This window comes from Pteropus medius, unplaced genomic scaffold, assembly GCF_902729225.1.
Source record: "Pteropus medius unplaced genomic scaffold, Ma_sr-lr_union100, whole genome shotgun sequence".
NCBI classification, from domain to species: Eukaryota; Metazoa; Chordata; class Mammalia; order Chiroptera; family Pteropodidae; genus Pteropus; species Pteropus medius.
Window position 1 is genome coordinate 295,668 of NW_024351730.1, and position 24,257 is coordinate 319,924.

General features: G+C 35.3%; 1 protein-coding gene across 2 annotated transcripts in view; it reads right to left on the reverse strand.

The window, feature by feature from the left end:
- Nucleotides 1-10,776: 10,776 nt before the first annotated feature.
- Nucleotides 10,777-24,257, reverse strand: part of PDS5A (PDS5 cohesin associated factor A) — a 108,780-nt gene continuing 95,299 nt past the window's right edge. For both annotated transcript variants that reach the window (XM_039844993.1, XM_039844994.1), the window contains exons 28-33: nucleotides 23,678-23,797; nucleotides 21,307-21,369; nucleotides 20,428-20,573; nucleotides 19,301-19,409; nucleotides 17,712-18,064; nucleotides 10,777-11,220 (exon numbers count right to left, since the gene is read on the reverse strand). In XM_039844993.1, coding sequence (XP_039700927.1) covers nucleotides 11,217-11,220; nucleotides 17,712-18,064; nucleotides 19,301-19,409; nucleotides 20,428-20,573; nucleotides 21,307-21,369; nucleotides 23,678-23,797 — 795 coding nt within the window. In that variant the 3' untranslated portion in view covers nucleotides 10,777-11,216. The remainder of the gene's footprint in view (nucleotides 11,221-17,711; nucleotides 18,065-19,300; nucleotides 19,410-20,427; nucleotides 20,574-21,306; nucleotides 21,370-23,677; nucleotides 23,798-24,257) is intronic.

Below are 24,257 nucleotides of genomic sequence, written 5' to 3' on the forward strand. Positions count from 1 at the left end.
GGGAGTGAGGTCTTTAAGGAAAGTGAATCCAAACAAGTTCTTGTGTGACTTGAACAGTGTTTTGGTGAACTACTTGCAGCTGTATTCAGGTTTCCATGACTTCTGAAGCTACTTTACATACTTTGTTCCTAGTTTTGGAAAAATAGAATACATGGTTTTGGTTTATGGGACCCATAGAAAATTATCTCCTAAACCGCAAAATCAATTTGGCCCTAAAAATCATTGTATTCTATTACAGATACTTTAATTCTTAATTGCATTAAAATCATACTTCGCTGTGTATGAGGAGAGGTGTAGCTCCTCTCAGGTTAACCTTAAAATGTCAGGACAACGGTAAAATCAAAAGGCAAAATTTTTATAAAGAAACATTCAGGATAATAGTCTGTTGAGGTGATAATGAGCATGGTTGATTTTTTCATTTAAAAAATTATATTTTAAAGTATTTTTAAAAATTAGTAGCGAAGACTTCATAGTGGAAAATCTTTCCTCCCTTGCTCACCTGACTAGGCATACTAGCCTTTTAGTATTTGTCAAACACCAGGCTTCTTTCAGTCGCGGGTCCTTTGAGGAGCCTTTTGTCTGCCTGGGATGCTCTTCCCCCAGATCCTCACATGTCTTACTTAATCATTTTTTTTATGTTGCCGTTCAAATGTCAGACCTTCCCTGATAATCCTAACAGCTTCTGCCTCCATTCGGCTCTCCCCTTCCTGCTTAATTTTTCTTTATTGCAGATTTGAGGCCTCTGTGAAAGGCAGATGAAGGGTTATTCTAAGAAATGAGTTGGAAAAAGGGGAAAATGAACTGAGTGTAAAATAGCTCTGTTTTTAAGGGCCCTATATTGCATTTTTCTTAGAAGGGTCTTTCTACTCTGCCTTTTTATTTATACCTTTACAAGTATCAAAAAAAATGAGGCAACTTTTAAGAGCGAGCATAATTAATGGTATATTAGTTCTATGAGGGCCACATTGAATAGAGTCAAGACAAAAAGACTGCGCAAGCAAGGAATTGTTATACATCCCAAAGTGCTTATGCCCTCTCAAAGGGGCCAAATCAAAGTACCATCAGTACGTATTCAGTCCCAAGTCTAAGATCCCTTAGGTATGTCTGTTTCTCTTAACTGATTCTGTCTAGATATTATGCGACCTGCGGACTAAATCGAAGAGTTAATTGCAAAATATACTCTATAAAATAGTGCAGAAGAGAAAAATGGAAAATAGTTTAAAATGTATAAATATATATCACTTAAAATTTTGTATAAATTACTAAAATATGTAAGTAGATTTATTTAAATCATATAGTTCATTGCTGCAATCCTTATATCCGCAACTGGTCATGAGACAGTAGTTGACAGGTATCACCATTATGGTTTCCCTATATCTAATCCAAATCCACATTCTATTTAGCTAGCACCTCAATAGATTGGGGTTTTTTTTCGTTATGATACTAGTCTCTTGGATTCCTCCCACATCCCTCCCTTGTACTGTTGTGTAACAGTAATGGTTTCCCTATTTAATATAGATCAGTCATCACCGCAATCAGTATTGTAACGGTTTCCTATGAGTGACATGCCTTGTCTATTAAACACCTGAAGTGGATTATTTTTTAGCATCTTTTATGCTACAAAATTATTTTCAGTAATCATGAAATAATAAAATACACAATGAAATTTTCTTGAACTTTATGTATAATGTCAAACTTTTTAAAGTACAAAAAAGTAATAGACTAATAAATTACATTAATATATTTTTTAAGAAAAGAGGAAAAGCTATATATTATGTTTTGTACAATGAAGAGCTGTGATTTCTATTTTTGAGCCTCTAAAATTATTAATGACATTGTCAAAGTTGATCTTTCTATATTAATGTTCAAGAAAGATTATACCCATATTTATCATCTATCCTCACTCATAGCTGAGTGAAGACACTTTTAATTTTAAAAATTAAGCAACAGATAAATTATATGTAAGGATAAGGTGTCAGAATTTCATAAAAGTTTGATATCACTGTATATTCCAGAAATTGCTATACTGTCAGTGTTTTTGCTTTTCAGGATTGATTTTGGTGACTTTAATAGAAAAAATTCAAACACAATAACTCAGTTGTCATATAGAATGACAAAGCTGAAATAACTGAAGGTCGGTTTATTTTTCTGATTATACCTAAGGGCTTCTGTCTTCTGCCTATATTCTAGGCAGCTGTAAAGAAAGTGGTTTCTACCCTAAAGAAGCCAGATAATCCACAAAATTTTAACTTTATTGAACCCATCAGAGAACTGAAATAACCAAATGCCCTGAAAGGGGAGTTTACGCCTATTCATAGGTGCTTCTACATTGTCTCCACTGGCACTCAAGAGGAAGACTGGGTCGAGGTGGAGACCAGAGATAAGCCTCGTGATAGTGCAGGCCTGGGGGAGGTGAGTAGCTGCTGCTGTGGGAAAAACCAAGCCCTGACTGAACTCCACTAAGTAGCAAAAGCTGTATTTACTGGGGAAGGAAAGCAACACTTCACACCAGGTGATGATCAGATGGTGCTGAGAAAAGAAAAAAAATCCCTGTCCCATGTGGGAAGGGCAGAAAATTATCCTGTAACCAGACCATTAAAGGCTACTGCTGTGAGGGTCAGGATCACTAAGGAAGGCTGACCCCTTAGATGGTTTTCTTTGATCCTCCTTCTGGAGCAGATTCTCTTTCTGGATTGTAGATGGCCATGTTCTTGCTGTGTCCTCACAGGGCCATTCCTCGGTGTGTACAGGTCAGAAAAGATTGCACAAGCTAGTTCTCTAGTGTCTCCACTTACAAGGACACTAATCTTAGTGGATCAGCGCCCCATCCTTATGACCTCATTTAACCTTAGTTACCTCCTAAAAGCCCTATCTCCAAATGCAGCCGCATTGGTGGGGAGGGCTTCAACATGAATTTGAGGAGGACACAATTAAGTCAATAGCAGGTGATAATCTGATAAACTTTTCACCGTGTGTCCAGGTTCTGCTAAAGTCCCATCCTTTAGTACTGCTAGATATTTACTGCCTTCTTCCCTGACCAGATTTGGGAACTAATCCAGATTACCCCCATTTCCTTGAGTGTCAGCTGCCTGCAGCTACTTCTGATACCAATTTATTAGTCAGAAATAACTAGCTAATTCAAGGAGAAAAATTTTTTAATAGGTACATAGTAGCTCAGACTCTGGGAAGTTGTGGACGTTATAGAGCCAGAAGCAATACCAAAAATAGTATTGCAGAACTGGCCCTGTGAAGATGTGGCCTCCACTGCCAGTGCCTGGGGCACCAGTAGTAAGTCCTCGCCTGCTCCCAGCTGTTATTATTGGTCAAGCAGACTAGGTATCCCCAACTACCCTCAGAATATCCCTGGGGCATCCCAACCAGAGGATGGTGACACTGCTGCTGCCCACCACTTCCAGAATTGAGCGGTCCCTATACTGTGGTGTCACAGTCCAAATCTCAAAGTAGGCCCGGGTATTTGGTTGACAGCACTCAGGTCATATGTCTGAGCCCTAGCCCCAAGGGAGGCTAGGAAAAAGTGAGTCTATGGCATTTTCAGCTTTTACAGAGAGAAATGAGCTCTTATCTCATGAGGCAGTCAGTATGCTAACTCCAAAAAATGATAAACTTTTACTATAGATATGGCCTCTTTGGGGATGAACTGTATAGGAATGTGAGGAAGTAGATACTCTGTTCCCTGGCTCAAGAAAGGCTAATTAACAGAAGGCGGGGGAGGGAGAGTTGCCCCAGAACCTGAAAAACAGATACAACAAGCAGGAACAAAAGTATCTGAAACTTACTGGATTTGGTTAATTAATGTCACCATAATAAAAATTAATTTAAAAAAAGAAAAGAAAAAGTATCTGAGCCTGTCTTCAGTTGCTGTTCAGGATATTCTGGTGGTAGTTGGGGCTACCCAATCTGCTTGCGTTATCACTTTCTTCATAGTGATAACAGCTGTGATGAGCATTTACTATTCACCATGCATTGTGTGAGGTGCTTTCTGTATTTTAACTCATTTTATCCTCATGACTATCTAGGAAGCAGTTATTATTTTACAGGTGAGAAAACGGAGTTATAAGAGGACCTATAAGATTTCCAAGATCTCACTGTGCCAGGCATATTAGAATAGAGATGGATTCCGCAGGCAGTCGTAGCTAAAGGAGGTTGATCATGATGACCCAGCCAACTCTCCCTGCAGAGCCTACACTTCCCAGACCTTATTCAAACTCAGCTTTCCACAGAGACTTCTGGAGCAGGGAGAAGGAACTGGTCATTGTGGATCTGTTGGCCTCTGTTTTACACATTGTATCCTTGGTTAATAAGACCAGTCCCGTGGGCATGACCACAGTGGAGAACACTTGCCAGACCATCCCAGCTGAGAAACAGACTGACTCTAGCAAGTAAACCTGTGAGGAATGGAACTCACCGATGGGAAGGATGTCTTGCCTGTAAACTTAATCATTAATAGTGGTGCTTTTGACATGTAGATTTGACAATCTGTACTTAAGTACATGCTGCTTTGCTTTGTATAGTTAAACATTTTTTGGAAGATGTCTCATTTATCTTAAACTTTATTGAAGTATAACTTACATACTATAAAATATACCCATTTAAATGTATAATTTAATGATTTTTAGTAAATTTACTGAGTTGTGCAACCATCACTACAATTTAGTTTTAGAACATTTCCATCACTCCAATAAGATTCCCATGAGCCCATTTACTGTTAATCTTTGCTTTCAGCTCTATTCCCAGGCAACCTACTTTCTGTCTCTATAGATTTGCCTTCTCTGGATATTTCATATAATTAGAAGCAAATAATATGTAGGGTTTTTTATGTCTGGCTTCTTTCACTTAGCATAATATTTCTGAGGAGATTCATCTGTGTCGTAGCATGATCAATATTTCCTTTTTGTTGCTAAGTAGTATTCCTTTGTATATACACATTGTTTATGTATTCAGATAGATCACATTTTGTTTATCCATTTACCAATTGATGGAGTAGTGTTTAATTTTATCTTAAAGTTGTTTACTGAAAGTATACATGGAGGCAACAATCCAACAGATGGTCTCATCCCAACTTCTGCCTACTGTCTTATGTTCATTATCCATTTCCTTCTCCTATATTTCATTCACCAGCATGTTCCAGAGATTGCATTTTCTGTCAGTAACCTGGTGGAAAAGCTTAAGCAGGAAGCACTGAGTTGTATAGTCAGACCATCTAGATTTAAACTCCTGGGTTTAAACTGCACCATCCTTGTTGAGGACACTTGGGCTTATTAACTTCTCTGAGCTCCAATGGTGTGAATAAAGTGGAGATGAACACAGTAGCTACTTTACTGTGATTATTATGAGGATTAAATATGCCAGTATATGTAAAGTGCTAAGCTTTTGACAAAAGTCATTTTTCTTAGCTTTATGGGAGACTAGATGTTAGGCAGAACAAATAGCCTCTTCTGTGCCTCACTTTCTTCATAGTCAGAGCTAGGGCAAACTAGGTAATCAAGGATCAGCGCTCTCTGATCTGATGGTTAGGGTGGCAAAGGTGCTGAGTGGCCGTTTTCAAGAGCCTGACTGAATCTTGCCTCATGAGAGGAAGGGGGCCTATGGTGTGAGGGAAATGAAAGCATCTCAGTAGCACTGAGTTTTATAAAGCCCAAGGAAGCAACTCTTGTTTGGAACTGCTAAGTAGAAAAATATTCAGTCTCTTCCAAATAATGAACCAGTTCTAACACAAATGAAGGCCTGTGTGCCAAGCTCACATCCTCCAGTGTGGTGCCCTTTCACAGCCTCTAGAACTCCTCGACTAGATTTCTCTTGGGCACTCGTCCTTTTGAGTATCCAGGAGTGGTGGTAAAGCCTCCAGCAAACTCCTTTCTTCAACAAAACCAGGTTTGGCCTCCTGGACTCTGAATTAGTTTAAGGCACATTTCCATCAATACCTGATTGCTGCCATTTGATTGACACTGTGAGGTACTCAATCTAAGCCTTCTAAAATTTACAGAGCAAATGTTTCTCTTGCATTTGAGCAATCTGTCCTCTTATGATTCAGCCTTCTGAAGCAGATAATCTAGTTGCAATACAAGTCTTTTCTAGGCCTCTCTGTTCAACTATTATTGTTAAAAAATATTAATCATAAGAAGGGAAAATAAAATGAAAGTGAACTGAGGCAGAAATCATTCCAATCTGCTCCTTCCCATTTCAGATGCCTGTTCTCCCCAAAGTCAAATGGCAGTAAAGGACACGTGGCTTTCTTCTTGTTTCTACTTGTTATATTTGTAATTTCCTTCCTCCTCCCATAGGAACTGTAAAATTTATGTAACTCTGACCCTCTAAACACAAAGCCAAAATTATCAGTAAAATAGAAATTATGCATCAACAAAGATCAGGCCTTTGGACAACAAACACTTCACTGCCATTTATATTGCCATTGTGATGAAAAAGTGGAATTAATAGGAGACTGGAGATGTTCTAATATTTGCGATTATAAAATCTTTGTGGAAGTTTTCCTCTGAATCGGCTTTGGAGACTGGGACCTGCTTGACTATGGGATGGTGAGTGTCTTGTGGTCAAGAAAAGATCCGAATTGTGTGGATGTTTGGAGAGAAAGCAGTGGTGATCTGTCTAGTTTTGAGCCCAATGAGCCATGACTTCTAAAAAGAGCCAAGCTGACAAAATGTAGAGACTCAGGCCTCCTGGGCCTATTCTACACACATTTAAAAGAGCCTCTGTAAAATGGTCATAAGTCAGGTAGTTTTAGCAATGCCAGCTTTCTGACTGAGGTGGGATGCAAAGAGGCAGGTCCTCTTCTGTCTTTGCAGCTGAACTTTCTCTTGGAGGGTACACTCCATCACAGGCCAGGAGGACCCAGATAGCAAAACTGCCAACACCTTCCTGAGGAAAAGGGTTTCAGGAGGTTTTTTAGGGTAGGAGTGTTTGGCCACCCAGGTGAATCTCCTCAAAGACTCACTGCCTGGGTCTCCGCCAAATTTTGCTTCTTGGAGAAGCCCATTTAGTCTCCTTAGAATTAGTTTGTCCAAAGAAACCAGTTATCAACCCACCCGAACTTGTGTATTGGAGTGCACTCAAGATGGTGGACAAGCAAAGTTTGGAGGCTGCGACCAGGTGATCCACAGTCTGCAAATAGAGCAATTCTTCACACATGGTTTGTATTGGTGAAGTAGCAGTACAGTACTGGCCCTTCCTCAGCTGCAGTTTTCCCACTCTATGATTACTTCTGCCCAGAATCCCCTCAACCTGAAGAGCTGTCTCCTCCATGAAGTCCAGCTCATCCTAAGGCAGCGCTGGCTTAGTCCAAACATTTAAGGACAGACCTATATTTCACAATTCTGAGAACAGCACTTCTCTCTATAAAGAAGGTAGAGATTTTCTGCTTCTAACAGCATCAAGTCCAGACTTAATGTTACCTGGAACAGTCTCACCTGCCTGTGTCGGACTCGCTATTGTTTTATAGCGAGTCCTTCCAAGGCACCAACCTTGGTGTTTTAATGTCAGCCCCTGGCTGTACAGATTAAATAAATATGTGTGATGAAAAAAATTGCTACTCCCTACTGTTATTTTTTTTTTTGGCTCCCACAGGTCTGGACCTTGCCCTACAGCACTCCTGAGGTGTATAGCTGACCTCCGGTTGATTGTTTTTCAATCTTCACCTGGAAGAACAGATGCAGTACGTTTCCTAAAAGGAATGGATTTTATTCAGAATGCATGGTCTTTGCTACAGGAGTAACTAGAGCATGAGGGAGGAAACTGCCTTATGTTAGCAATTAGTATTGATAAACATTGAGAAATAATGAAAACTGGTCATGATCACCAGCCTGGCCCTTAGCCACGGGACCTTATACATGTTCTTGTTGGACTTTGAAATGATACAAGATAATTACTTTAATGGAGGTGAAAAATTTGGAACTCTGGTTTGCAGGCTGAGGAGGTACATGATTATACACACACATTTTCATTATTCTACACTGTTGCTGGCTTGTAGTCAACAACTTTTGTAGGCAATGCCGTCATTACTATCTAGGGGGGCTGCAAAGCTTGTCAGACTGATGGTTACTTCTTGGTCTCCAGTAGTTCCTACTGAGTTTATTGACGTGAATAGTGAAGACAGGAGTCTAGACAATACAAGTATCAAAGTGTGGAATAATTATCCCACTAAGGGTAGAATATGAACTAGGGATGATAGCTTCTCTTCTCATTCTGTTCACCTCTTATTCCAGATACATTTATGTAATCTACTTGCTCTCCATGAAGTAGCTTTTAAATAAGCACGTTTGAAATTTGCAATAGATGTATCATAGCTATATAAATGAAAGGCCACTTTTTAGTTCTTAGGTTAAAAAGCAACTTCTAAAATTTCCCAGATGTTCATCAGAATTTATCATCTATGTTCTACCTCAGTCATGGTAAACCAGGTCAGATTATGTAGCCAGGAAGTTTGAAGGTACATTTGATTTCTTAAGAAGATATGCAGACTCCAGAAAATCTAAACAGAAAATATGCACACACATTTTATCAGCTTGTGACACGCCAGAGGTGTACATGAATATTCAGGGCTCCACACTACTACATAATGCTGCATTTCTTGATTTTATTTGAAACAATGCATATTTTTAGCATTTTATGGTAGGATTTTACACTTGTCATTTACACAAATTACAAGGTTCTGCTTCAAGTCTTTAAAAAATGTTTAAAAATTCAGCCCATGTGCAGCACAATAATATGCAAAACTACTTTACATTATACACACTTTTTATCAAAGAAGATACAAAATTCTGGCTTGTAGTTTGACAAATACAAGAAGCTTCAAACTAGACACAAAGGGTTAACATTAATTCTCAAATATAAGTCTGCACTTTGTGTTGTATTTCTCTGAGATGTAAATACTAAATTCCTAAGGGATTTTACTTTTTCCTTTTTTAAAGGAAAACTGACAAGTTTCCCTTATGCAAGTCCCTCCCCATCAGCTCAATCTTCCTATCATCCTACTCTCCCTTCCCTTAGTGCCAGACACTTGCATCACATTAACAAAATCAGGGGTGGGCCATTTACCTACATATGTGAACCAGATGCTTTTAGCTACCTCCTCTCCTGCAAAAATCTAAGCAGCCATAAGCTGATGCAAATGGTTCTGCTACATTATATCAAATATGACATTGGGTAATCTTGTCAGCTGTGATGCTAATTAAGCAAAAGGAGTTGAGAAAGAAGGTCCCTACCAGTGTGCTTTTTATTGGTGACAAATTCTTGGCATTCAAGTTGTCTGATGCTAAGAGAACTTTAAAATCTTTCTAAATAGAACATGCCCACTGATTCCTTGAGGGACTTCTCTGATGTTTATGCATAGATAATCTTTTTCAGTATGTTGGAAGCAGTATTTTATACTTTCCTTCTAAAGGGTTATGGAGGCAAAAGGAAGAGTAGGGCTTTTTCTGCCCCTTTAAAATATACTGTTTTCTGTTAGTGGAATCCATTGTTTCCTAACCATCATCTGATATCTAAATGTGCATATATGCATATTTAAAAGAATTACCCATCTTTCATTCAGTCAATATACAGCCAACTCTTGATTATCTATGAGAATGTAAGTGACATTTACTACCAGTAATTTCACATTTAACATAATCATTCTTTTTGGACACAGCTCACATTCACTGTTTTACATCCTATGTAGACTACAGCCTATCAAAACCAAGTTATAAAGCAAACATTGTTTACATCTTCAAACCCATGTTAGGTATGTGTAAGGAAACTGAGCTCATTAAGTTAGGGCTTTGAGAAAGAGCCTAAAGTGGAGAAGGCAGGCAGGTTGTAACTTAGAGCGTGAGAAAGGACAAATTTCAAGTTCCTCCTGAATTAGTTCTTATAATAAGCCTTCGTGATTTTAAGTTTATGATTACTAAAAAATTCAAAACCTGAGGCATAGTCACTTTTATGTAGATAATAGAGAGTTGACTGTAATCATGTTTATGACTTTAGCCCTTTCACATAAAAAATTTACATAATATGATAAAAAGATTAATAGACTACCATGACATCTAGAAGCATTTATTTTATGCAAAAACTTAAATATGATTATGTGTACACAAAAAGTGCACACATTACCTATGCTGAACAATGCCAGAAAACAATATATTGATGCAACAGCTGTCTTCTAAAATAAACATAAAAACTGAGCCCAGACTGGGAGACAAAAGCAAAACACTTATTTCCCAGTAACACGATGCTGAAAACTGATAGCAATCCTAAATACCTCCAACTTTCCTTACGAAGCTGCCAAAGTCCAAATATTTTAAAAAATTGCTTTTTTTTACATCAACAATAAAAATCTGGTGACAAACATTATAAAATCAACCAAATGAGGAATAGTCTTTACTCCTTTAAAATTCTAAATATTCCAACATAATCACAGGAGTAAAAACCATTTTAAAGTGATATGCATTATGAAACAACAATATGTACATTTATTGCAAATTATATTAAACTAAAATGAAGGGGAAATCAAAATATGAAGTGATATGAAATCAATAATTTTAATTATTTCCTCACTCTGATAAAAATCAGAAAGCAACATTTATAAAATTGCCACCACATCACTTTTCATAGCAGGGAACTGAAATCTGTACATCTCATTTTTGCAGAAAAGTAGGCAGGCAGAAAGAATTATACATAAAAGTTTCCAAAAAGGAAAAACAAAGAAATATTTAATGTGATCTCTTTTCTTCTAAAAAATTAATTCAGTAGACTTCTATTTTTTTCTTGTGTAACATGGGAATTCCTGGCTCTAAAATTGATGAATTTTCAGTATCAGTGTAAGGACATCCTGTTATTTTTTTTAAAAATAAAAACTGCAGCATGGATATTAATGATGTATTATGTTTTTAAACTCCAGATATGCAGGAACTGGAACCAAGTGTTAAGCAATTTGCTTAATTATTGACTTTTCATAAGAAAAGTCTTGGGGGAGGAATAGAGTTGCTTTTAGCCTCTCAAGAGTTTCTGCTGTACATTTCCATCAAAGGACTTATGGTCATGTGAAAAAGAAGTAACAGTTTCTTTCAGTTTTCAAGGCAGAAAGTGTGTGTTCTGTAGTTAACTTCATTTTCTGTTCAGGGACATTTTTAATCCAAGTTTTTGCAGAAGCTGGATCCTGCTTCTGTTTGGCCTTCATTTTCTCCCTTTGCAAATGAGTTTTCTTTTTACCTTGGGGATAGTAGAAGAAAGCAAAGTTAGAAAAGATATAAACAAGAAAATAAACCAGAATTAATTCATTTCTATAGTTATTGGCTAAAATTTGAAAAGCTTTTTTTCCGTTTTTCACCTGAGACTTTACTTAGAGACTTTCCCTAAACTACATAAAAACAAAATAACAATGAAGTTTTTATTTTCAATAATTAAGTGCTGCTACCCAATGCCTGATATGCTTAACAACAATAAAAATAAAACCTATTATTTAAAATAACTGTCATTTTTAATACTTTCAAAGTGATATTATAGAAAAAAATTACTGGATACTATGGCAAATGAATTTATAAGCAGCAAAATAAGTTCTGCCTCCTGAATTGTGTAAGCAAATACCAAAAAAAGGAAGAAAATTTAGCTTAATTCTATTAATTAAGGTTAGAGGAATCCTGCACTAGTAGGGAGGAAATTCCGATCTCTGGAAGCATAAAGGAGTGGGATATGGTCTCTTTCTAGTCTCCCCTCCCCTTCTCGTCTTTGGGAGGAGGAAGAACCCATCTAATAGGTGAGGGGGCAAAGAGAGGCACTTGGCCTCACCTAGATTTGTTCTCTTTTGCCCCCAAAAGGTGCATTCTGGTCTACCTGTGGTTCGACTTAGGGGCAAGGCATTAGTAGCCACCTGGCCTATATCATTCCACATTTTAAATGAGCTGTATCAGTACTAAGACTGTGTCTCCTTCTCAACAATTTCAAACTTGGGAGAGAAATAACAGAGTTGCTTACTTATATTCTCAACCCCTAATACTAATATTACATATACACTTTATAAAAATAACAATGCTTTAAAAAAGGCTAGGTGATTAAGATTCTTACAGAGACTATTAAATTAACTTGTTTTAATATACAAAACAAGTTCAATCATATGACATCAAAGAATCCTCTACAGGCTGCCTGTTGCATCTCCAGGAAGCTTTCCTTTACTCTCTCTGAGTCCTCAGTATCTTCCTGACTGCTCTCGCAGACTTTGAAATGATCCAGATCCCTGGAAGAATTTCCTGAACTTGATTCTATGTCCCAAAGTGAAATGCCATCACTTCCGAGCACTTGGCTTCTGAAAAATTTCATACTATTTTGATAAAATTCACTTGTTACTAAAAGTATATTCATATCAAACTAATATACGGTTATTTAACACATGAGAATACACACTTAGGGGCCACTCTAATTCAAGATATGAACTTATGTGATGTGAGAAAACTTTCTTAATATACAAATAAGCACAGGAAATCAGGAAATTCTTTGCTTAAAAAAATAAAAATTCCAAGATTCTTGAACACTTCCACACTAAGCATGCTAAGCAAAACATATTAATCCAAAGATGGGAAAACTGTAGTCTGTTATCATCCTACAGATAATTTCTTTAAATTTATAGTTTCCCCAGAAGTCCCAAGTTTAACGACTGTTTCTCCACTGGTGTTTCTTGATAATTTCTTTGTGAAAGAGGTTGGCCTTAAGTGTATACAGAACATCCTCAAGAATCAGCAGACCTATAAAAACACATTTTTAATGTGAAATGTTTGGAATTGTTTGCCATTTGGATAATGGCTCAAAAACATAAAGGAAGAACAAGTGAATTAAACAACTGAAATGATGATCAACCCTTCATCTAAAACTTAAAAAGTCAACATTAACTGTCCAGTTGTTCAGATACTGTTTCCTGACCATATTATATAAATGCCTGATTTTTATAAATGCATAGAGCGAATTCGAGAAATGTTCTCACAAGAAGTAACAATTCCAAATGGAGCTCAAAATATAAGCAAGAACATTTATTGGAGAATACACACAAACACAGAGTAAATAGCTGAGGGAATACATTTATTGCAAAAATCCAAAGGGACCTAAAAATTCAATAGTTAAGTTTACAAGTAAAAATGCTCAGCATCAACTCCCAGATTATGAAGTAAAATCTATGCCAGTAAAATTTTGTATATACCATCATCCATGTTTTGGTGGAATAAAGTATCCATCCTTGAGTTAGTTAATAAATTATATAAGTAGGAATCATACTAAACGTAATTATTATTTACCTAATGTTGTCAGTAAGAGGACCCAGTAAAAGAAATTCTAGAGGGGTTAGTACTTGACACACATTATAAGTGATGGTTGTGGTATTAAAATGGCTCTAGAGGCTACCATATATCAATTTTACATAACAGGGTTGAAAGATTAAAAGAAGTAACAAAGCATCTAGACTGTGGTTGGCATATACTAGGGCCTCAAAAATGGTTTTCATCAAGTATTTAATAAAATTTTAATAGTCATACAATATGATAATAATATAAATACCAAGTGATAAAATCGTGCAAATTTTCTGGAGGTGGTACTAGCATAAGGTGTAGACTTGGCTACTTTGAGGGGATCCCATACTCAGACTGACAAAGGTGTATGTGGAGTAAAGACAACTAGGGTAATGTTAGGAGAGGTTCTTTGCAGGTGTTACTGTGGTGACAGATGTGACCAGGGCAGGAGCTGACCATCTAGGAAGTGAGAAATTAAGCAAGTGAAAGGTGTGAAGAATAAGCAAGGAAAAGACTGATAAAAGTGGCATCTGGAGTTAGAATGCAGGGCCACTGACAAGCACTAGGGCCTTAATTATCAAAGTTTTGTATTCAAGCTTAAAATCCAGGAGTAAACTACTTTAGCGTAGCACGCCAGATCTGTCTCCACAATGCAAGGCCCCCAGGCTACGCTTTTAGTTGCCAGGGCAGTATGTGAGTTGATTCCATTACTCTGGGTTCATCCTTAGATGTTTGATAGTTCTTAGGTTTGGCAACCCTATTTCCTCTTTTACTAATTAGCTGGTTGAAACTAATGATAACCTTAATAGGATGATTCAAAGTGTTATGTTAATTCTATATTCAGAATTGTTCAATCTTGTGGCTTTAATCTGTCTGATCCTCACCAGGTCTCAAGAAAATACAGGTGGACTGTCAAATCAATCACAGGTAATACTTGCAGTTAATAAGAATTATGTTAGAATTCTGTAGGAAGCTACAGTTCCACCTAAAATAAAAATAACGCTGGCACCTTCAGGATTTTAAACATTTAACATTTCTCAAGTTGAAGGGCAGTTAAAACATCAGCTGAGTCAAACAATGAACTTTTATTTTAGTGTCTGTCTATTCCATCATTTGGTGGCCTATACATCAAAACACCCCCTTTTACAAATTGAGAGAAAAAATAATAAGAGTTCTGAATGTTCATAGTTGAAAAATGTTTCAAAATACTGCGTAAGTTAGAGGAGAAACAAAACCATAGCTACCACTGTTAGCAGTACACTGAGGCAGTTATTAAGGGATTCGAAGCCCTGCTGTGGGTGGCACTGGCCAGATGACCTTTGAAAGTAATCTTTTCAGGTATAATCTCCTTATTTCTACTAACATGTGCCAAGAACCAGGCCAAATATCTCCCACACATTCTAACTAATTTTCACCATAGTCTGACACTGTTTTTAGCATTAAGTGCTTTAAGTTTGCCACTTTCAAAAACATCTGATCTCTCTCTTGGTTTTTTCCTCTCTCATGTTAAAATGCAGGGCCTTTTGTTTGCATATACTCTGAAAGAGGTTAAAAAGACGACAACTGATCTGTTTTGTTTAACCTGTGATTATTTAAAATAAGCTAGCTTTTTATGTAATAGTTATAAAAATTCACTGTATGCAACTATAATCTGCTTTATGGGAACTATTACATGTATGAACTACATTGACTATTTAAAATATGCAAGTAAGTTATTTTCAAAGCATCCTGTGTTATACTAGTTTTGTGCGCATGTGTAGTGCCTGTAGAATTAAGGCTTAGTTTTATGTTAAAAGTATAATATATAGTATGGTGGTTACAAATGTCTAGGTTTAATCCTGGCCCCAGTCTATTTATATAAACCAAGAAACTAAAAGCTACATAGACCCTCTATGCCTGGGTTTCCTTCTCTTGTAAATTGGGACAATGACAGAGATGTTGTAAAGATTAAATAGGTTAACAAAGAAGGTAGAATTTAGCCTGGCTCATAATAAGCACTATATTAGTATTAGTTATTCTTATGCATCAATTTTTTGTAATAAAATATATATTACATAAAATTTACCATTTTAACCATTTTTAAGTACATAGTTCAGTGGCATTAAGTACACTCACACTGTTGTGCAATCATTGCCACGTATCCCTAACATTTTCATCTTCCCAAACCAAAACTCTGTACCTAGTAAACTCTCTGATATCCCCTGCTCCTGGCAACTACCATTCTACTTACTATCTCTATAAATCTGACTACTTTAGGTATCTCAAATAAGTGGAATAATATAGTATTTGTCCTTTTGGGTCTGGCTGATTTTACTTAGCATAATATCCTTAAAATTCATCTACGTGTTTTTTCAGAATTTCACTGTTTTATGTAGTAATTGTAAAAATAATTCTTATATTTTTGCTGTATCAATCAACAGACCTAAAAGTGAAAGTTTTCTGTTCTCTTGTGGAGTTGACAAGCTGGGGAAGTATACTCTTTGAGGGCAAGAATCTATCCATTTTGGATACTTCTGTATTGCTAGTACTCAGCACAATGCCTGGCACTCTAATCAATAAAGTGTTTGTTAAAAGAGTGAATGTTACTGAGTGAATGTTACAGGAACAATACTGATGTGCCTATAATGCATTTAATTCCATGCAAGAGGATATCATGAGCAAGTTCCTAAAGTTAGATTTTGCTGAATATTCATCAGAATTCTAAGACTAAGTTATGATTCTAGAGTTTAAGGACAGAATTGTATATTAGGTTCAGGAAAGAATGGAAAAGACAAAAGGAAGCTTGGCAGAAAGTTTCAGAATGTACTTCTATGCTGTGTGTGATGACCCGTATTATTCTGGGTAGGTGAGGAATGGCTAGCATTCTAGAAATCCTTTAGAGCAGTCTGTGGCCTGTTAGGAACCGGGCCACATAGCAGGAGGTGAACAGTGGGCTAGCGAAGCTTCATCTGTATTTGCAGCAGCTCCCTAGTGTAGCATCACTGCCTCAGCTCCACCTCAGATTACTGCGCATTAGATTCTCATAGGTACACTGGTCCCTGGAGCCAAAAATGTTGGGGACCACTGCTGTAGAACTACTGTAATTAAGACAACTTGATATTGTTTGGGGAAAAAAGACACGGAACAGTAGAACAAAACAGGGAACCCAGAAGTAGGCCCAAACTTATGGTCAACTGATCTTTGAGAAAGGAGTAATTTGATGAAAAAAAGGAATAGTATTTTCAACAAATAGCGCTAGAACAACTGGCATCCACATGCATCCATACAGGGACCACTATTTAGAGAATTCTGGCAGTCTCCAAGGAAACTGTACAACTTTTGTGTAACTGAAATGTGTATTCAAAACAATGGTTATAACAATTACTGAACATTTATTCTGTGCAAGACACTTCGTTAAGTGTTTTATATTTATTGATCCATTTAATTCTTAGAACATCCTTTGAAGAATGAAGGTGTTATCATACTGTTTTACTGATGAAAAAGAGGCCCCAGTTAAGTATTTTGTTCCAAATCCAGGAGGTTTGAGGAGAAAAGTAATCTGTTTCCAGTACTGGCTTTTATGACTACACTTCTTTGTCCATAAAACTAGAAGTTAGTAGGAGAAACAGCCATTACTTAGATCAGGTTTGGGCCTGCATCTGCTGCTATAAAGAAAAATGGCCCCAAACTTCAGAATTTTATAAATAGTAATTTAGGAACATATGTGTTTCAGTAACACTGTACTTTATGAAACAACTGAAGTAGGATGGTGGGGGTATCCTGAGGTCATCAAAGCTGGCTCAGATGTTTATAATCTAATTCAGAGGGAGAAGAGTTAGGTACAGGTATACAAAGAAAAAAGGAGGAAGGTAGTGCTAAGTTCAAATTGTAGGTCAAATATAGAAGGAACCAACTTCTAGATCTCCAACTGGGGCACCCCTGTTATTGTGTGAAAAATCTGAAATCCCAGCCCCAGAATGATCAAAGATGCATGTGAAGTTCTTTCATTAACGTGGATGAGGGGAGAAGTAAGTTGTTGACTTATATGAAAATTGTAACAACAGCAATTAAAGAGTAGGAATATATCTGTTCATGTGTCATGACTTCTATCTTCTCCATTCTGGGACTTCTGTATCCAAAAAAGAGCCATTTGTATTAAGAAAATCATGTGTAAGTATGTGAATGACACCAAGCAAAAGATAATATTGTCCTTACGACTGAATAGAATATCAAAATACTACATCCTAATAAAAATTAACTAAAGGCAAAAAGGTGATCTCTCTTCTATTTGATGTCCTTAATGTTATGAAATAAAAACAATTGCCCTAACCTACTTAGGAAAACCAAAGGCAGTTTTCACTCCCAAATGCCTACGTGTTTAGGAGTGATTGACAGACACATACTAAGAATAAATGTCTAAATTCAAAGTTCAGAAAGAATGGTATACATTACCTTTGTAAGTCAATTTGTCTCTCTGCTGGTGCTGCCTTTTTGGCTACATCTTGCAGTTTGGGTGCTTTGGCATTACCTGCTTCCAAACCCCCAGGGCTTTCCTGACTACCTGCAGCTCTCTTTCTTCCCTTGCTTAGAGATTTATTTATATCATCATTTTTGGTTGCATTGCCCTGAGATTCAGACTTGGGTCGACGTCCTCTCCTGGGCTTTGAAGGGGTAGGTGGTCCTGATTCATCTACTTTCTCATCTGTTTTCTGTTGGATATTCTCTGCACCAGCTGCTGTTACTATTCTTTTCTTGCCTCGGTCACTGCTGATGTTGCCCTGGGTAGCTTGATCAGAATTAATCTCCTAAAAAGAGCACAAAACAATCTGATAAACACAAATTCCTTAAATATCAATGATCTGTATTAGAAGGAAGTATTCTGAAAGTATTTTAAAGGAGTTGGGATTCTAGGTCATCTATTTAACTGCCTGCACCCCATGAGAAATGCAAACTCTTTGAGGGTAAGGACTGAGCATGGTGTTTACCATGGTGCTTGACACATCTAATGCACTCAAATAAGTGCTTATTAAAAATGCACAGTGGATATAAGGTCCTTTTTATTTATGGTATGCTCTAAATTTTTAAACTTTTCAAAAGAGAGGAACATGTTTTAGTTTGGTATGCCATTTAATTTCTCTATGATCCATCTAACTATAATAATCTTTGTAGTTCTGTGACATAAAGTTCTTCAATTTTTCAATCCACTCATTCAATCTTTTGTCTCTTCTTACAGCATCAATCATTAACCTACTTTTTTCCTGAACATTTTCCTTTTCTTTTTCCTTCTTGTTTAGGATATTTGTTACATATATTAAGCTATCTAAAATGTTCAAAGTAATAAAATCTCATTTTAATATAACAGACATATGGTCCTTAGGAGTAACAATAGTTTTCAGAATGAAAATGACCTTTTTATGCATTATATATTTAGGAGTCAATTATAATTTTAATTGATAAGATTTTAATTGATTCAAGGGAAACAAAAGAACACGATCATCCAAAAAATTAGACTATATCTTTTCAATTAATAATTTAATCTTCATTTCCCTCAGAAAACTTTTCAGAAACTGGAGAAGAAAATATTACATATCTTTCACATTTCAAGAAAATAGCTAAGAAAATTGGCTGCTATAGTTAAAAAGTCAACAACGAAGAATGCAGCTATTAAACAAAAACTCAAATATTTTAAAAAGTTCACTCAAAAGTTTAACTTTTATAAATATAATTGAAACAAAACAGTGCTGACTCTGGCAGGAGTCAATAAGCTTTTGAAAGTAAGATCTCATAAACTCTCAATTCCTATTCTTTCGAGAAATAGGATGAGAGGATACCCATTATAAACTCTTATAAAATGAAGTAAGTGGATGTAGGCAGAGAGTGGAGGCACACTAAGTATAGCATGGGGTGGTATAATATACATATTATATGTATATTCTTCACTGTGCGTTTAAGCTCTTCACTGTGGGTTTCTTACTCCTACCATGAAATTTTTAATAAGAATCTCCATGGGAGAACTCTACTTGCTAAATGTTAAAATTTACCTTATTCTTTACTGGGTCAATATTCTTTACAGGTGTGACAGAAATAATTCTCACAGGGTTCTCTTCATTTTCACTAACTCCAGTTTCTGCTGCCTCTGAACTCTGTTCCCTGTTGAAGGAAAATAAACCAAAGCTACTTTATTTCACCACATGTATAGAATGTTTACTCTTACCATACCAATAAAGAAACAAGAGGCTCAGGCTAATTTAGAAGCCTGGCCAAGTGAAGCAATGTTAGCAAGGTACAGATCTGTGTTTATAGACAACTGCTCTATGATATCATGTAATTTGATTTCCATTTAACCTTACTAATGTAAGACAGAAATGACTGCCTAAAACCACCTGACAGAAAGATTAGTTGCCAAGAAACAAAACAGCACAACTATTCTAAGCCCATCTCTTGGGGGTGGAAAACTCTAAAACAAAATTACAATGACAGATTATAGTATAGCTGTCTCTAGTTTGTGTCAATTCTCTGCAAGGGTGAGGGATGCAAGAGGCCACAGGGAGGGTGTTTGAGCCCCGTCATCTATGTAAACCACAGATGTTCATGTTAATTTAATTTTACATTCTAGGGTTGGTTCTACTGCTACAAATGTGTGTAAAACACTACCAGTTAAGTTTATTCTTAAAATTTCGTGAGTAAGAATAAAATCTTTAGAAGCCTCTTAGTGTTGATAAGATATGTTAAGGTAGAAATTCTTATGCAGTAGTTATGAAGTAAACATTTGACATGTTAAACGTGGAACATTTTTGTAAATGGGAAGATTATTTTTACTCAACTCATGCTGATTTCATTGAGTTTAAAATTCAATTTATTTAAGTTATATTTTCATATTTTCCTATGTTATATTTTCTTATATATATAAACATTTCCATGTAAATTAGATTAAAAATCCTTATGATTTTTCTCTTTAACTTTTCTACATACTTAGATGCTATATGGTTTCAAATTATGCAGTACTCTCAATTTATGTAATTAATTTTACCAAAACTCAGCACTACTGTTTTGTACCAAAATGTTTCCTAAAGTCTACTTTTGTGATATACAGTGTTTTAGGAAAAAAATTAAAAGATGAACCAAGTAGTGAGTGATAGTAACGGAAATAAGTGGAGACAAAAATTACCTTGATCGATTCCCAGTTGATGAGTTCAGCTCTGAATTTATATTAATATTGCTTCCAGTCTCAGCTCCAGTGCTTCTAACATATGGTTTCCTTCCTGTTGCTGATAAAGGCTTGTTTACTGCACCTAGTACTCCAGCAGGTTTTGGCTAAAAATTACACATATGCATGTCATTTTATACCTTACTGAAAACTATATATAAATTTAGGCACGTGTAAAAGATAGTGGTTAGCCTAAACCAAGGAGTTATTGTTAGTTTGGAAAGTTAAATTCTAAATTGGAAAGTTAAATTTTAAATGTTAGAAATGATAATTCTGTAAAACTGTGTTTATCTGAATATGATTACAAGTTGTATTACCTCTACTTAATAGTAACTAGGCAATATTTAATTACTTATTGCTCAATCAAAATGAAAAGTGCCCCTAAAATACAGAGAAATACATAAGTGAGACATAATAAAATGTGTTATAAACTACTGAAGGTATATAATAATAGTTTAGTGTTAATCAAAAATTAAATTCTCTTTTGTTCTTTTAGTTGCCATATTAGTTTTATAAAATATAAACTCATTAATACTTTAAAATTAATTCTTCTCTTTGTTATACATCTAAATTTATTATGCTACTTTTCAGGACTAACTGCTGTGTGGATTCTGAATAACCTGAAGCCTATCAGGACTGATGAGAACACATGGTCGTAATTCAAAAGAGTGGTTCATGGCAAAAAAAGGCCTGAGAACCAATGCTTCAGAGGCTATAATCCACAATATAATCCCTAAGAATCAAGAACTACAGAATCTAGGGGACATTTAAAGGTTATTTCTAGGAATATCAAAATATATGCATGAGATAAAGATCCTCAAATTATCCAGCATATAGTACCTTTCCTGTTAACAGAAGTACTCTTGTCTCTTCTGAAATGTAACTCTTGTCATTACAGAAGTCCTATAAAAAAAAAAAATCGAAGTGAATGTGTATTTTAACATTTCTGCTAACATACATATCAATAAATCAAATAATCGAAGCATATTTAATGAACCACACCCTAAGTCTAGCTTTAAAATTAAATCAATAGCATATAAAACTTAGGTAAACGTCAGAGATAAATTACTTAAATCATAGTTAAAACAAAACACTCTTATCTTTTTCATATGGTTCAGGGCAAATAGTCTCCAGTTTATTCACTGAATTATCTTCTCCACTCTATTATATAATCTACTACGTTTGGGCTCCCAAAGAATCCGAAATGGTGCTATCCATATATTAGACACTTAATATTTACTAAAAGTATTCCACACTGAATCTCAAGAAAATTATCATTTAAAAAAAATCTGTCAGTTTAAATTAAAATTTTTTGTTTCTTAGAACCATAAGTAGACTGTCCCAAACATAAAGGTAAATATACCACCAAAATACAATTAAGTGTATTATAATGTTCTTTGGCAGCTGTGATAAACCAAATGTGGACACTGATGATACTTCCTTGGAAGTTATAGCTATATAAAATTTAAGAAGAGTTCGAATTTGATCCTTTGATACATCTCTTTTAAATATCCTGGGAAGAGCACACAAACCACAATGGTGTCATGAAAACAAAATGATTTACTACAATCAACAAGTTCATTAATTTTTAAATAATCTTACTTAAAAAACTGTTTTTTTCTTTTATTGTTCACCTTCATACTAATGTCATAGGAAAGATCAGAGGGCTTGTCAAGAAATTACACTTTGGCATGTGTTCTAGGCAAAGCTGTATCACCCACCCCGTCCCAGCCTAAAGACTTTTATGTAGCTAAAATAAATGTTACAAAGCCTGGGTACCAAAGTTCATTCATTTTATACATGAACTTATCTTAATATGCCTAGTTTTATCTTAATATGCCTAGTTTTCCAGTGTCTGAATTTATCTTAATATGCCTAGTTTTCCAGTGTCTGAATTTATACCAGATTAAAAGCAACATATTAGATAAGGAGATGAGGAAAGTTACTCACTGGAAACAGAAAACCTAAGTTACTGTTAAGAAGACTGAAAACACTATAAATATCAGATATTAAAATAAAAAACAAGCTAAATGAGGTGTAGTGACAAATAACAATTTACTTCTTGAGGATGGGATCACTATTGTATGAAGATTCTATTTGGATAGTATTCCAGTCATGACAGCCCCAGGACAACAATAAAGTAAATTTAAATTCAAGAGCTCAGTTAGGAATATTTATAAAGATCAGTAAATTCAATTAGAGCGCAAATACCTTTGCAATCTATTATTCCTATCGAAAACCAGGCATAGTAAATGTCAAATAGTAAATCATTGCAAAATCTGATTAAAATTTTTGTCAAAGTATGGCATTCAAAGTAGAAAGCTCCATTTCCTGGAATTTTGTAAAAGACTATAAGGAATGTATTACTCTGAAGCATATCTTCATGTTTGTTTAGAATTCTGTTTTTTAAACAAAGGACAGGAAACTTTAAAATATCACCTTAAAGCAGGAAATAAAGATTTTTAAAAAACGTTTTAAAAAATAATGCTTATAGTAAACCATTATTAAAAAATATATTTAAAAGAAAAATATTCACTATTCAACATTTTCTCTCCTTGTTATGACTAATTAAAAAAAATTAGCTACAGAAACTTAAAGGAGCTTTACTTAGCTGGAAAGTTTATTTAAATGGAAAACTTAATTTGCTGATAGCATAATAAATGTACTATGTAATTATTAATATAATTTATTGAATGCTTATTATGACAAACTTTTATAAACCTAGAAATTATACTAGTTATTATTCATAGGTATTATTATCACCTGCATTTTAGAGATTAAGAAATTAAGGCTTAAAAGAGTTAATTTGTCTAAAGTACTTCATGTTAGAAGTGACTGATTAGAATCTATGTCTATCAATTGCCAACATCAATTTTATGTATATATACACATATATACACAAATATATGATATTTTGTTTACTTCTTGTCTGAAAAAATATTAACAAATCTGAAAAACAACTAGAAATATCCAGAAGGAATAGCTCACTTAAGTGTAACACCACCAAAAAGCTCGATTTGCATTATCCTATTCTGTAAAAGGTGAGAATAATATTGTTCAGGGCTCTGGAAGACAATCTCTCATTTCTTCATAAATTCACAGAGGTATTTTTTACTCTATAGTCGACACTCCAATATTTGCCACTAGGGTTGATGGAAACTGAAATTTAAATCAGTTTAGTGTGGCAGAAAAACAAGGGGGAAGAAAATACCTTTTCAGGTTGTGTAAAAAATTTCATTGGAAGGACTGGATCCTTTGGTGAATCTGCATTGCACAAAGCACTTTTACTATTTATAACACACAGAGCCACATCACATACTGTATAAAGTTTCTACGAAGGAAAAAAGAAAGATCATATATAATTTTCAGTAGTGCAAAATAAATACAAGAACCAATTCTACCCAATGCATAAAATGGAATCAAAAGAAGGATGTGTGGTTATTATTTATTCTTTGAACATTTCACATCTGTATTTGGCATTTCTTCTTATGTAGCCTCCTGGTAAACAGAAAAGTCCTTTACTTTAACCTGAATGCTAAGTATGCGTTAAAAACAAAAACCAAACCAAACCAAATTAAAACAAAGGAAACATATAAAAAGGATATCTACTTGTCTGTAATGCTTACTAAATGTTAAGATAGCAAAGTTGTAAATTTTAATAGTTCTTATCCCCCTGCTCTGTAAAAGAAGCTTTAATGTCTTTTTCAGAGCAGTAAGCACTCCTCAAATGATAGAATTCAACTGTAATAAAATACAATAAAAATTGACTATATGTTTTTTATAAACATTCT